Raw genomic sequence first — 14,768 nt, forward strand, 5'->3', positions numbered from 1 at the left:
AGAAAAGCAGTTGATTACCTGCAAAGGAGCTCCCATAAAACTGTCAGCTGTTTTCTCAACAGAAACTTTGCAGGCCAGAAGAGATTGGCACAAAATATTCAAAGTGATGAAAAACATGGAACTAAATCCAAGATTACTATACCCAGCAAAGCTATCATTTAGAATTGAAGGACAGATAAAGAGCTTCCAGACAAGACAAAGCAAAAAATGTTCATCACCTCCAAACCAGCATTACAAGGAATGTTAAAGGGACTTCTTTAAGATTAAAAATAAATGAATAATATGAATAATAAAATGGAAATTAACTACATATCTATCAATAATTACTTTGAATGTAAATGGATTAAGTGCTCAATCAAGACATAAGGTGGCTGAATGGTTAAGAACACAAGACCTATACATATGCTGCTTACAAGAATATCACTTCATATCAAAAGACACACACAGACTGAAAGTAAAGGAATGGAAAAAGATATTTAATGAAAATGGAAACAAAAAATAAAAAAGCTGGGGTGGCAATATGTGGCGACTGGCTTGGGGTTTTCTCATTGTTAGAGGGTGAGGGTACCCTTGCACAGGGCAGGGCCTGCACTGTTTCATATTGGGCATCAAAAGAGGGAGCACCTAGCTTTCTTATTAACTTGCACAGGTGTGGGAGGAAGGGGAAGTGAAGCTAGAGAGGTATCAGGAGTTAAATGTGAAAACTGGAGCCAGACTCTTTATTTCACTACCCATAATGAGGAATCCACATCTTTCCAATGCAGCACCACCTTTCCTGGTTGGTAAAGGGAGCTCTTCCTGGCCTACAGCTTCAACCACAATACCACCCTAGTCTCCCCTTCCCTGGAGAACCACAAGACAGAGCAATGTTTCTCCTAGTTGGTTCTCCCCTCAGAAAAATTTTTTTTAAATATTCAGAAATTTATTCATGAAAAGGACCTTGTTACCTAAATTTATTTCAAGACTTAAAACCATATACATTAATAGTATCTTCCTTTATGAAGTCCTTTCACAGTTTTTCCTTATCTCTTTTAATCCACAATAATTATATGAAGGTATAACATCAGAGATGCAATTATTCTCCTCTACAGCCATAATTAAAATTCTTAAATTCACACATTATCAAAGTGGGCCTGTGACATGGATAATTTGAGATAATGAATAGCTTAAAATGTAATGCATATTTTGACTTTAGAATGTGCTCTGTAATATATCTTTTATTACCCTTGCTAATGAAATTATTTGATATTATTGAAACATATGTCAACTGATAGTGAGAGAGATCCTCAGGACAGGTAGGGAAGAGAAAGATAATCAGCACTTAACTGAGAATAGAATACTAGGAGTACTCCGCCAACTCAGTGTGGGTTGGCTGGGTGTATGACTTGGGTTTAATGCCTAAATATTGACCTGATCCATTTCATAAGTTTGCCATCTTGGGTTTCCTAACAAATTACTCCTGAGACTAATAGAATGATTCTCTAACTTTGCAACACCTATGATTTTGTTTTATAATTTTTAACCTATAAGCCTGGTGTTTTGAATAATTTTGTCTCAAAGTACACTGCATTTATCATAGAAAAATTAATCTGAGCACTTATTCATAAAAAATTCATTTTTATTTTTGTATTTCATTCTTCAATGCCTAATTTTAGTAAAGATTTAATAAGATTGACATCACAGTTATTATGAAATAAAGCAAGATAATATGAATTAGAAATGTGTGAGAAAGAAACATGAAAAGCAAGGGTAAGGTGTTATATAGAATCTAGTATGTGGTTACTAGAGAATGGCACTCAGGGAAGTCCTATAGATGGTTCCTCACAGTCAATGAGAAAAGGGAAACCTGAACCAAATATGTGTGTGGACATGGCCACAAATGGTGCTTTTGATCAGCATGAATTAATATTACCAACATGAATTTATATAATTCTAACAAGAAGCAAAGAAACATCACCGTTTGGTTACATTTTTTGTTGTTGCAAATTTATCATAGATAAATAATGGTGCCCATGAAACTTTGAAATAATAAAAACAGTTAAAGGATACTTCTTGACCCCACCCTCTTGTTGAATTTCTAGCTGTCTAGATCTGAACTTGGAATCCAATGACCTAGTAGCTACTATGAATCTTTTCCTTCAGATAAAATATTTCATTTCATTTGTTATAGCTAATACATGATTTGTTGGCTATTGCATGCACTCATTGGTCACGTATTGAAGACTTGCCCACATGCAGAAACACTCCAACACAATATATTTTGGAGAAAGGTCTTTAAAGGTCATCCCACAAAATGTAATTAGCTTTCATCCCTGAACAACAGATATGAGATTTAAGGGGGATCTCTGAGTCACATAATTAAACAGACTGTAGTTCAGTTCATTCAACAAATATTGATGAAGTACCAGACCAAAGTCCTATGCTGGTGCTGGGTAAACAAGTGTGAGTGTGTTAAGTTCCATGTTTCCTAAGAGCTTGGAGTCTAAAGAAGCAGGTCATTTCACTAAGTGTGGTGTTTCCATGAAGAAGCCTGTTCTAATAAAAACTACCTTTTTATCCCAGGTTGGTACAATAGACTTTTTATCAACTTTGTACTAAGGAGGCATATTTTCTTCGTCATGCTGCAAACTTATTTCCCAGCTGTGTTGATGGTGATACTGTCATGGGTTTCATTTTGGATTGACTGAAGAGCTGCTCCCGCAAGAGTTTCCCTAGGTAAGTCTTTCCACACCTTTGTGAAATGTTAATATGGGAGAAAAGTCAAGGAAGGTAAATAAAAAGGGGTGATAAGTGGAGAGGAAAAGAGAGGGAAGGCTTAGTAGGGGTAGTTACTCCTGTGCACTCGGCTTACAGTGTTTATCTTCACAGCTTCAAGGGCACATCATAATTGAACCCTTTCCTTGGGAACCCAGACAGTGGGTATGAAGTCTGCACCAACCGGCCAACTGCTGGATGGTAGTTAAGAGAGAGGGTGAGATTATGAAGCATAAAGAGCCTCCCTTTACAAACCTATCTCTTCTCCCTTTCAGGGAAACCTCCCTATCCCTTGCCCAAGTCCATTTCACTTTGTTTGACAAACACTTACATCATAGAAGAAAGAACTTCAAACTAATTCACACTGTACTTTTGGTGTCTTAATAAATTACTTCTCGGGGAGGGGAGAGGTTGAATTTGGAAACCTGAGTTCCAGTCAGAAATCGGGGCTTAACCTAATTGACAAAGTCAGAATGAACCACAGTGGAATTTTAGGTATTGTGGCACTTTAGTTGGCAAGAGATTTCAGGTGGAGAGACGTCAGCTCATTAAGTCTCCGCACTGGTGTCATTATCTACTCCATCTGACATGTTATATGCCACTGTCACACAGACTGCTTTGTGAGAACCATTTCAGACCCACTTAGCTGTTAGTGAGTCCTTACGAAGTGGAAGGTGCTAAGCACTTAGATGGCATGTGACTTAATGAGAACCCCAGAGTCAATCCCACTTGCCTTCTTGGCTGGTTCAGGGCAGAACTCCCTCATTTTGATTGCTTTTTATTCTTTCACCTATAGTACTCTATCTAGAGAGAAGATTGTTATAAGTGGTTCACAATCATTGTAATTACCACACAATTCATCCCCGAAAGGGTGATTTCTAAGTTAATGTTCACAAATTATATGCATACTTCAAAAGATCATTTGAAAGACATAAATTGTCATTAATATTAATAATTTGTTCACCTCTTTCCCCTATTGAAAGCTTCAACCTATAAGCATTTAAGACTTGAATATCTTCAAGGGAAAAAACACCATCTGAATGAATAATTCAATTACTGTGGCTATTACTTCACATCAGAGCTGCAATGCCCTGACTTAAGTATGGCAGTTGGACAGCACAGACGGAATAGAAGACTACAGACTCATTTCTGGCTCTTGAGACAGGATGAAAAAGGTATTCTGTCTCTAACTATTTATGAACATGATTTTCAATCCGATTCCTGAATCTGACTGCTTAGCTCTTAAACTTTGAAAATGACAGCAATAAAAGCTGGTTCCAGGGGAGATTGGGGAGAATGGAGAACACTGAAATGCATTTAAGTTGTCCCTGAAATTCTGTGCTTCTTGCATCTACATTTGATCCAAGGTCAGGAAATTGCTATGCATATTAATGTAAAATAACATACAAATCAGAAGTGTGTCCTCCCCCCAACCCCTTTTTGTAATAAAGAGAACTGCAGTATTCCAACACTGCTATCCTCTCAGGCTTTTGCTTCCTACCACACTCAGGTTTTTTCCAAGATATTTTGCCCTCTGCTTTACTCACTCTTCCCAAATGCTGGGCTACCCATTTCTGTGGCAGCTCCCTCAGACCATCTGTCTATCCCATTTGCATTTTCTCAGATGTTGCTCTTCTTCACTTTCTGTGAAGCATTTTACATGATTAAGTGTAACTCTCCAAATTCAGAACAAAGTATAGTGGCAAGAGCCCAGCTTCATCTTCTTCATCTGCAAAATGAGTCTATTAATACTGTCTTCTAAAGGCCACTGTGAGAATTAAACGGGAGCATTCATGTCAACTGCCTAGGCTGATGCCTGGCCCATAGTTTTTGAAGAAACCAACCAAACCAACAAACAATACATTTGTTTTCATTACTCTGCACTAGCCTACTTTTTCTCCTTCTTCAGACCTTTCTTTCATTTCTCTTTCCCACTTTTTACTTCTTCCTTCCATTTGTTAAGTATGGGTAAATTCTCAAAGTTTTTTGCATTTTTGATTCTCTCATCAAATGAAACAAGCTCCTTACTTCCAATTACTGTCCTTATGAAATAAATCCCAAATCTATGTCCTTATCTTAAATCTTTCTCTCAAGTTCCAGATAGGTATTTCCAGCGACCTGCTGAATTTTACTTTCAGGTCTACAGCCACTCAGCACATTCAAAACTGAACATTACTCTTTCCCCGTCGCCCAAATCCCACTTATTTTCTTGACTTTCCTCGTTCTATTCAGGGCCCCCAATTTGTTCAGTCTTTCATATTTGCACCCACAATTTCCTCCTTACACTTTGGCAGCGGTTCTCAAACTCTAGTCTTAGGATCCATTTATACTTTAAAAATTATGAAGGACCCCAGAGAGCTTTTGTTTTGTGGGTTATATTTATCATTATTAGTCAGGTTGCTATTAAAATAGAATTTTTGAAAATATGTAATAATCTATTTAAAAATAGCAATACTAAACTCATTACAAGTTATCATATATGAAAAACAATTGTTTTTTTTATTTTTTTCATTTTTTAAATTTATTGGGGTGACAATTGTTAGTAAAATTACATAGATTTCAGGTGTACAATTCTGTATTACATCATCTATAAATCCCATTGTGTGTTCACCACCCAGAGTCAGTTCTCCTTCCATCACCATATATTTGATCCCCCTTACCCTCACCTCCCACCCCCCACCCCTTTGTTTTTTTCTAAGACAAAAAAAATTAGTGAGAAGTGTGGCATTGTTTTTCATTTTTGCAAACCTTTAACATTTGGCTTGTGGAGGGCAGCTGGCTTCTCACCTCTGCTTCTTCATTCGAACTGTTGTAATAGGTTTTAGTTGAAATATAGGAAGAAGTCTGGCCTCACTCAGATATGCCAGACTTGGCATTGGACAAAAGAATCATATTTTATAGCGTTTTCAGGTAATTGTGCATAGTCTTCCTTGACATTGCATCAAAACTCAGCAATTGACAGTTTCTTAAAGGTTAGTTGCAATGTGGAATCTGAAACCATATCAATAAATTTTATCTAATCTATTAGATTAAAATCCATTGATCTATTTTGCACTTTGACTAAATTTTTTTACCCATGCATTGGTCATTTGGAAAATATTGGTGCACTGAGTTATACAGATCTTCCCAATTTTGACAGAATTCATTATACAATATAAAAAAATCCCATTCACTAATATCACCACTAATCTCATAAAAAAGTTTTTGAGTGGTGGGAAGCTTTCAAGCTCATAAACTTGGATACAAGTTTAACATCATTCTAGTTTTGGCTTGGAAGCTCAAATTTTATCATTTAGCAACAAATACCAAGTTGTTTTACTTCAAGAGATAGGTTTACTTTACTCAGTTTTGAGGAAATGTCTACTGGTTACCCAAATGTGAACAACTATACTTTGTCAGTTTTTCTTTCCAGTAAAAGTGGTGTTCTCATTAAAATCCTTCCCAATGTTCTGCTCACAACTCGATTGCCTGATTGCTTTTGGTCAAGACAGGCACCGTACTTTGTAAGCAGAAGGGCTTTATATACATACATATGAAGGTCAGACAATTAAGTTCGCAAGCTCATCCTAGAAAAAGTGCTACATACCTCATTGCTGAATATCACTATGGTCACCTTCAAAGTACTCCTCTTGGGAAGCTATGCACTAACGCCAGTGCCTAGTCCACTCTTCAAAGCAATTTTGGAACTCCTTTTCTGGAATGGCCAATCGTTATATTACCCTTGATGTCCTGAATGTCTTCAAAATGTCTTCCTTTCAATATTTCCTTTATCTTTGGATAAAGAAAGAAATCATTGGGGGTCAGATCAGGTGAGTAGGGAGGGTGTTCCAATACAGTTATTTGTTTCCTGGCTAAAAACTCCCTCACAGACAGTGCCATGTGAGCTGGTGCATTGTTGTGATGCAAGAACCATGAATTGTTGGCGAAAAATTCAGGTCATCTAACTTTTCACGCAGCCTTTTCAGCACTTCCGAATAGTAAACTTGGTTAAGTTTGTCCAATTGGTACAAATTCATAATGAATAATCCCTCTGATATCAAATAAGGTTAGCAACATCGTTGCAACAAGTTCGCAAACTTAATTGTCAGACCTTGTGTGTGTGTGTGTGTGTGTGTGTGTGTGTGTACACTTTATATATGTATACTCTCATTTCATCAACCAGAATGTTAAAAAGACATAATGTGTTTAAGGTAACTGTAATACTCCTTGACTCCAAGTTCTACTGCTTGAGGAATATATATTTCAGTTTTGTCATCCTTTTCTCCTGGTACTTAACAATTCCTCCTCCCATTCTCTATTTCTTTCTAACTGCTCATTTTAAACAAGGAAAATCTAGTACGCTGGTTTCAAAATAAATAAAGCTATATGTATTATATTAGTTGGACTAAGCACCCTTTTAAAGAAAATAGCTGATTATTTATTGCTCTCTGGCAAATACAGATAATGCAGTTTCCTTTTATTGGTCCAACAGTCATCAATTTAAAATACATGACAAGGCCTATCTACTTTGTAAACTATTGTGTTCTTTCTAAATCTTTATTTTGTCCATTAAGCTCCACGTTACTGTCCATTGAAAAAAGAATCAAGTTCTATCTTCCATGTCTTAGAAAATGAGTAAGAGAAGGCATTTTAAAATTTTGGACTAATGATGTAAGTTAAACTCATGTTCTAAATAGGAACATGAGTTTAGGATTTATTCAGTTTTACCAGTGAAATTCAGAAGAGAGTAAGACTTTTGGCCTGTTGAAAAGCACAAAGTACCTTCATGCTTCCTGAGATAATTCTACACTCAATTTTATAGCATCTTGTCTCAGAGATGCTCCATCTGTAGAGATTGGTTTATAATCTTAAAAACAAAAGGAAATTCTCTTTACAGGTCCAGAACTAGAGGCAGCATGTCTGCAGGTAAGAAACGGGTTCTACGCTCAGAGAGAAAGGCTTCAATCCTGCTCCTGCCAAAACTCAGACTAATTATTTAGCCACTCTCAGCTCATCTTGCTTTTCTGCAACATGTGGCTAATAATATTTATCTAAGTTTGCGGAGAGGAAGCCTTCCATAAAAGGAAGCAAGTTTTATTTAATAATCTTGATCTCAGCCAAGCAAACATCTGTAACGTTAATAAAAATTTCACATCTCCAAGTTTATGTAGCAAGGAATGCAAACAACATCTGCTAATATGCAAATTGTGGATATCACCCCTTTCCTGCATTAGAGAAACCTGAAACCCAGTGAGACAGGGGCCTGTGTGTAATGGTAAGAGCTAGAACAGCAGTTAGCTTTCTTTTTCTGGAGTCCACATCAGTGCGAAGGTGAGATTCCAGGGCCGGGCCCTCCCATGGTGACTGTCAAATTGCCAGATTCTGTTGGTATTGATCACACAACTGGAAAAAATTCATTTGAAATTGAATAGCTCTGTCGAGCTGTCATTGTCTTTGATATGGGCCTCCCTTCGATGAGCAGAGTTATTGTGGAGAGGGTAGAAATGCATTGGTGAAAGCTGTCCACATGCTGTGTCTGTGCATTTAGGAGTAAATCACGGTGCTCTTCCTGCTGTTCAGGACTCTGTTTGTTGACATTAAAATGTCCTCACAACTTATAAAAATCATTAAGGATTCCATTTGCACCTCCCTGGTGGGAAGTGAAGAAATAAAACCATGCCAGCCAGCGTACCTTTCAAATATTTACAATACTGTACTTTCTCTCCAGGCAGTACTTTGGCAGCAACCCTCTGAGAAATTAGTGTAGACACAGAATAGCCCTCCCAAAGGCCAACATTTTATTAAGGAAATCTCAGAGTCACTTCTTTCTCTATTGTCCCCCAGAACCCAAATCTCTCACCACGGATGCTCAGGCCAGAGAATAAAGAAGGGAAAGAAAGAGAAGAAAAAGGAAAGGGAAAGAGAAGGCAATCAGAAAGGAAGAGAAGAAAGAGGGAGGAGATGGAAGACAAGAGGAGAAGGGAGGGAGGGAAGGAGGGATAGGAGAGAAAAGTAACTGGCATTGAGCAGTTGCTTAGTAAATACCTACACAACCAAGCATCCTCTGGCACACTTCCATTCTGAATCTCAGTTGAACTGTAGCTTCTGTAACAGGGGACAAAGTATAGCAATAATGATGACTTGTAAGTAATGGTACATGAAAGAAAAATATGGAGAACAGCAATCTTTCATGCTATAAAGATCACTCCTCAAAGAATGAAAGATTAAAGGAGAACACTAAGACAATTTCTTAACACTAAAAGTTGTGAAACGATAGGGAACAGTAGTAATAATGATTTTGGGATTTCTATCCTAGAAAACTATTTCAAAATCGAGTATACTTTTACCTTTTTGGGGTGGTTAGCAGAAGATAGCCTGAGGGTGAGAAGCACTGGGTCCTGAAAGACATGTCTGACTGTGAAGTCTTTTAGATGGAGGGAAGGGAACATTACGGACAATGGGTGGAGGACAAGAAAAAGAGGTAGAAAGAGAAATCCAAGGAGAGCTTCTTGCTTAGGCTCAAGATGTGAGCTAGATTCACAGGCAGAGATTCCTTCCCAGCACTACCCTTTGGTCACCAGATTGATATTGTTCTGAAAATGTGTCCCCTGGTGTAATCCTGCAGCAGATCCTGGAACCAAATGGTTATGTCATTGAGAATGTCTTTATTCTCCAATGGCAGGAATCACCATGATGCTCACCATGTCCACCATCATCTCTGGCATGACTGCCTCCATGCCCCAGCTGTCCTACATCACGGCCGTGGATGTGTACCTGGGGGTCAGCTCCCTCTTTGTGTTCCTGTCAATCATTGAGTATGCAGCCGTGAACTACCTCACCACAGTGGAAGAACAGAAGCAACTGAGGAAAACAGGGAAGGTACTGCCTTGCTTTGATTAGCAGATCTCTCTCTCTATTCTCTCTCTCTCTCTCTCTCTCTCTCTCTCTCTCTCTCTCTCTCTCTCTCTACTGGGGGTGCCAAAAAATGTATACACATGACTTGTATTCCTCATTTGTTATCAGTATAGATTGAGTATTACAATTTTAATACAGTTTTTTTTCTTTTTTAAAATGTGTATATATATTTTTGGCACCTTCTCTGTGTATACGAGGTCTGACAAGTTCCCAAACTTGATGCAACGATGTTACTAACCTTTTTTTGATATCAGAAGGATTATTCATTATGAACTTGTACCAACTGGACAAACAATTAACCAAGTTTACTATTTGGAAGTGCTGAAAAGGCTGCATAAAAAAGTTAGACGACCTGAACTTTTCGCCAACAATTCATGACTCTTGCATCACAACAATGCCCCAGCTCACACGGCACTGTCTGTGAGGGAGTTTTTAGCCAGTAAACAAATAACTGTATTGGAACACCCTCCCTATTCACCTGATCTGGCCCCCAATTATTTCTTTCTTTACCCAAAGATGAAGGAAATATTGAAAGGAAGACATTTTGATAATATTCAGGACATCAAGGGTAATATGACGATAGCTCTGATGGCCATTCCAGAAAAAGAGTTCCAAAATTGCTTTGAAGGGTGGACTAGGCACTGACATTGGTGCATAACTTCCCAAGGGGAGTACTTCAAAGGTGACTGTAGTGATATTCAGCAATGAGGTATGTTGCACTTTTTCTAGGATGAGTACGCACTTAACTGTCCAACCTTATGTGTGTGTGTGTGTGTGTGTGTGTGTGTGTGTGTATAGACAGACAGATAGATAGATAGATAGATAGATAGATAGATAGATAGATAGATGATAGATAGATATAGATATAGCTATATAGATATAGATATAGACACGTAAGTTTAATGTAATATATTCACATTGACTTAAGAAATTCTTATATTAGCATTTATACATACCCAAAACAGTACATTATTTTATATTTTTACACTTTTAGTGAGAGCATTTCATACTCTTCAGAATATTTTTATATCTTCTTTTCCAACTGAACCCTCATATAGGTCTTGCAGAGGTGATCTCTATTTTAAAAATAAAGAGGTAGAGTTTTAGAGAAGTAAAGTGATTTGCCTAAAGATTCACAGCCAACAGAGCTGCAATTGCAATTCAGTTCTCCTACAATGCTAACTTCATTCTTTTATTGTATACCCTTTGAGTCAAAGCTATAATAGGAGCTGCTTTTGCTTTATTGCAGATGCTTCCATTTCTTTTGTATGTGATAGTGTGTCCCTGTCACGTATGTACCCCATAGTGACTGCTATGCAGGTGTGAGTAAACCAGAAGGGTATAGACAAGTATGCAGTAATGACTGTGTACACATCACCTGGGACTAGTCACAGTTTTCATTCAGTAGGTTGGGGGTGGGACCTGAGAGTCTGCATTTCTAAAGAGCCCCAAATGCTGCTGATCTATTTCTTCCACAGTGATTTAGGTCATCTGTGAAATGAAAGGTGACAGAGAAGTGTGTCACAAGGGAATGAATTTATTGTTCTTGTTTTGTTTTGTTTTTATGTGGGGAGTGGTTAACCTAAGGAAGAGGTACTGAAGTAATTTTGACCCATCTAGACCTTTGACTTTAAAATATGTCTCCTTGCCCCAGCCTGCCACACAACACATAGGTTAACCCTACCTGGATTTCTTTTTTTAACTTCATGGGGTTGTACACAATCTTCATGTTCCTCTGTATCACTAGGACGAGATTATTTTGGGTTAATTAGCATTATCCATTTTTAAAATTATTTTTTGTTTTTAATTGTAGTAAAAGTACCTGTAACATAGAACTTACCATCTTAACCCTTTTTAAGTGTACAGTTAAATACTGTTAAGAATATTTACATTATTAGGCAACCAATCTCCAGAAATTTTTAATCTTGAAAAACTGAGATTCTGTACCCATTACACTCCCCCATTTCCCCCCACTCCTCCAGCTTCTGGAAACCACTTTTCTAAACATCCTCCTTTAAAGGTGCAATTATCTCAAAGAAATACCCTACCTGACATTCATATAATTGTGAGGCAAATGAAAGAACACAAGATTTGGTGTCAGAAGAAGTGATGACAAACCTAACTCTACCACTTCCTAGCTTTGTTTCCAGGTTATGTCTCCTAAACTTCATTCTGCATTTGCAAAATTATAGAATTCTTCCCTCTTTACCTCTTTACCTACGAGGCTCAAATGATATACTAAATAAGCCTGAAACTTTTGCAAACTACAAAGTGCTACACAAATGTGTAGTTCTTACTGAGATTAGTGCCCTGACCACATCAAACTCAAGGTGTTCACCACTTGGCATGTTCTATTAAAAAACAATATGTAGCTGTCATTACCGTGTTTCCCTGAAAATAAGACCTAGCCAGACAATCAGCTCTAATGAATCTTTTGGAGCAAAAATTAATATAAGACCCGGTCTTATTTTACTATAAGACCGGGTCTTTAATATAATATAATATAATATAATATAATATAATATAATATAATATAATATAATATAACATAATATAATAATACTGGGTCTTATATTAATTTTGCTCCAAAATATGCATTAGGGCTGATTTTCCGGCTAGGTCTTATTTTTGGAGAAACGGTAGATATTCTATCTTCAGATCCAGATTTGAATATATTATTAATGTTATTTTTGGCCATCTGAGGTTAGTTATTCAGTCTTGATCTAATTTCATGTGTATTTTGTCCATTTTCATTTTATTATGGAAATTAAAACAAAAAGGGACAACATAACTTGCCCTAGTTAGTTTACTGACTACACAGAATACGTAGTCTCCATGTCTTTTTTTTTTTTTTAATTTGGGGTTTTTTTGGGGAGGTTGAATATAAAAGATAGACTTTTTTCAATTACAGTTGAAATTCAATATTATATTATTTTCAGGTGTACAGCATAGTGGTTAGGCATTTATATAACTTACAAAATGATCCCCCTGATAAGTCTTACACCCACCTGACACCATATACAGTTATTACAATGCTGTTGACTATATCCCCTATAGTGATGATTTTGTAATTGCCGATTTGTACTTCTTAATTCCTTCACCTTTTTCACCCAGCTCTTCAACCTCCCTCTCATCTGGGAACCATCAGTTTGTTCTCTGTATCTAGGGGTCTGTTTCAGTTTTGTTTGTTCATTTATTTTGTTCTTTAGATTCCACATATAAGTGAAATCATCTGGTATTTGCCTTTCTGTGTCTGAATTATTTCTAGTCTCCATGTCTTTTGAATTTAGTAAAACAGTCAGTTTTTAAATCACTATGAACCAAATACACATTTTGGCAGAATTTACTCTCCTGCCTCCAATTTGAATTCTGAATAATTTCATCCAATAGTAGCCAGTTCATACTTCTTCATTTCTTAATTTCCCTATAGATCAAGAAGTGATTTTGTTTTCTCAGAAAGCAATTAGTACAGCTGCTTCATAGACACAGCTCTGTACTAGTGAGAACCACTATCTCCCTCAGAGTGAAAACTTAAAGGGAAATGGTAGTTTAGATTCAATCAGGCACTGGAGCCAGAAAGCATTGATAATCCACTCCTTGAAATAAGTCAATTTCAAGTTTGTTTAATTGGGTTGTTAGCATCATTTATAGGTACTTTTCAGCAAAAATGGGAAGGTTTGGCTAATTTGCATTTTAAAAGAACAGCCAAAAGTCACCCCCTACCCACAGCGCAAATTTGAGCATAAATGGATCCCCAGATGATATTGTTCTGTTTTTGGACAAAAAAACACACTAACTGGGCAAACTGCTATGTTTTCTCTAAAGAGGAAAAATACAGTGAAAAGCAAATCCAATTGGCTTAGACTGCTCTTCTGATAAATCATGTTCAATTCCATGTCACAAAACTTATGCCAAACATTTCATACTACTCAGAAACAAAGGGAAAAACTTGAAACTGTTTCTTTCTGGGGAAACACGCATTGAGTATAAAAGTCTGTCAGACTTTTTTTTTCTAAATCAGAAAATATTGACAATGTAGTTTTGTAACATTTGTGTGTATAATGGTCAAATATCTCTATGGAAATAACTATAAGCCTTGTTAAATACCTATTAAAAATGGATCTCCACGATAATGTTTTCCACTGATTATTTAAAATAACTTTTAGTTAGACACAAGAAGCAAAACTAGAATTTTATTCTTTAAAATAAGCAAAACATTCTTAGCATTAATTGAAACTATTCTGAAAACCTGATTGTTTAGATCTTTACTATAATTCCTATTCATAAAACCATATTCATGACTTACTAACAAAAGTCTTTTTATCAGATTTCTGGAATCTACAATATTCGTGCAGTTCAAGCTATGGCCTTTCATGGTTGTTATCATGACAGCGAGATTGACATGAATCAGACTTCCCTTTCTCTCCACTCAGAAAAGGACTCTATTTGCGGAAAATTCACTGGCAGCCCCAGGGCAGATTCCGCTCAGATAAAGAGAAGAAAATCCCGAGGAGGCCATGTTGGTAGAGTCATTCTGGAGAACAACCACGTCATTGACACTTACTCCAGGATTTTATTTCCCATTGTGTATATTATATTTAATTTGTTTTACTGGGGTGTGTATGTGTGAAGAGGAATTCCCAATGCATAAAACTTGTTTTGGAGTCAGAGTATATTGAACAATGACAAAAATAAACAACTCTTGAATATAAATTGGACTGAGTCAGCCAGTGTCTCCTGGCCTAAAAAAGATTTGAAAGTTGACTGACTTACATCTAGGAGAGTTTAAGGACGTAGGAGAATTTGACTTCATAAATAAGAAGAGTCGCAGGCCTGTATATTACAGAAAAACAATTTTCATAGGGAAGAGCTTTGTGACTGTTTCATCTGGACCCTCCATGCTTTCTAAATGTAAAATTACTGTATTTAACTTAGGAATAACACTGGACCACGACAATAATGCAAGGACAGTTTGTCCCTTAGTGCTAGCCAAGTGCCAAATGGCCTAACAGCCGAATCCTCTGAGGAAGAACATCAGCCTGACGGTGGTCCCATAGACACTCACACAGCTGACACTCACACAGCTGACACTCACACAGCTGACACTCCCATCGAGAGTC

General features: G+C 37.0%; 1 protein-coding gene across 1 annotated transcript in view; it reads left to right on the plus strand.

Annotated features, from left to right (window-relative positions):
• The window catches only part of GABRR3 (gamma-aminobutyric acid type A receptor subunit rho3), a 47,127-nt gene extending 32,766 nt beyond the window's left edge, over window positions 1-14,361 (plus strand). The window contains 3 exon segments of the mRNA XM_088794106.1: window positions 2,563-2,715; window positions 9,416-9,612; window positions 13,976-14,361. Of these exon segments, the coding sequence (XP_088650232.1) occupies window positions 2,563-2,715; window positions 9,416-9,612; window positions 13,976-14,278 (653 nt within the window). The 3' untranslated portion in view covers window positions 14,279-14,361.
• Window positions 14,362-14,768: the final 407 nt, after the last annotated feature.

The sequence above is a fragment of the Rhinolophus sinicus genome, chromosome 17, assembly GCF_057876585.1.
Source record: "Rhinolophus sinicus isolate RSI-liver-muscle chromosome 17, RSI-T2T, whole genome shotgun sequence".
Classification (NCBI taxonomy): Eukaryota; Metazoa; Chordata; class Mammalia; order Chiroptera; family Rhinolophidae; genus Rhinolophus; species Rhinolophus sinicus.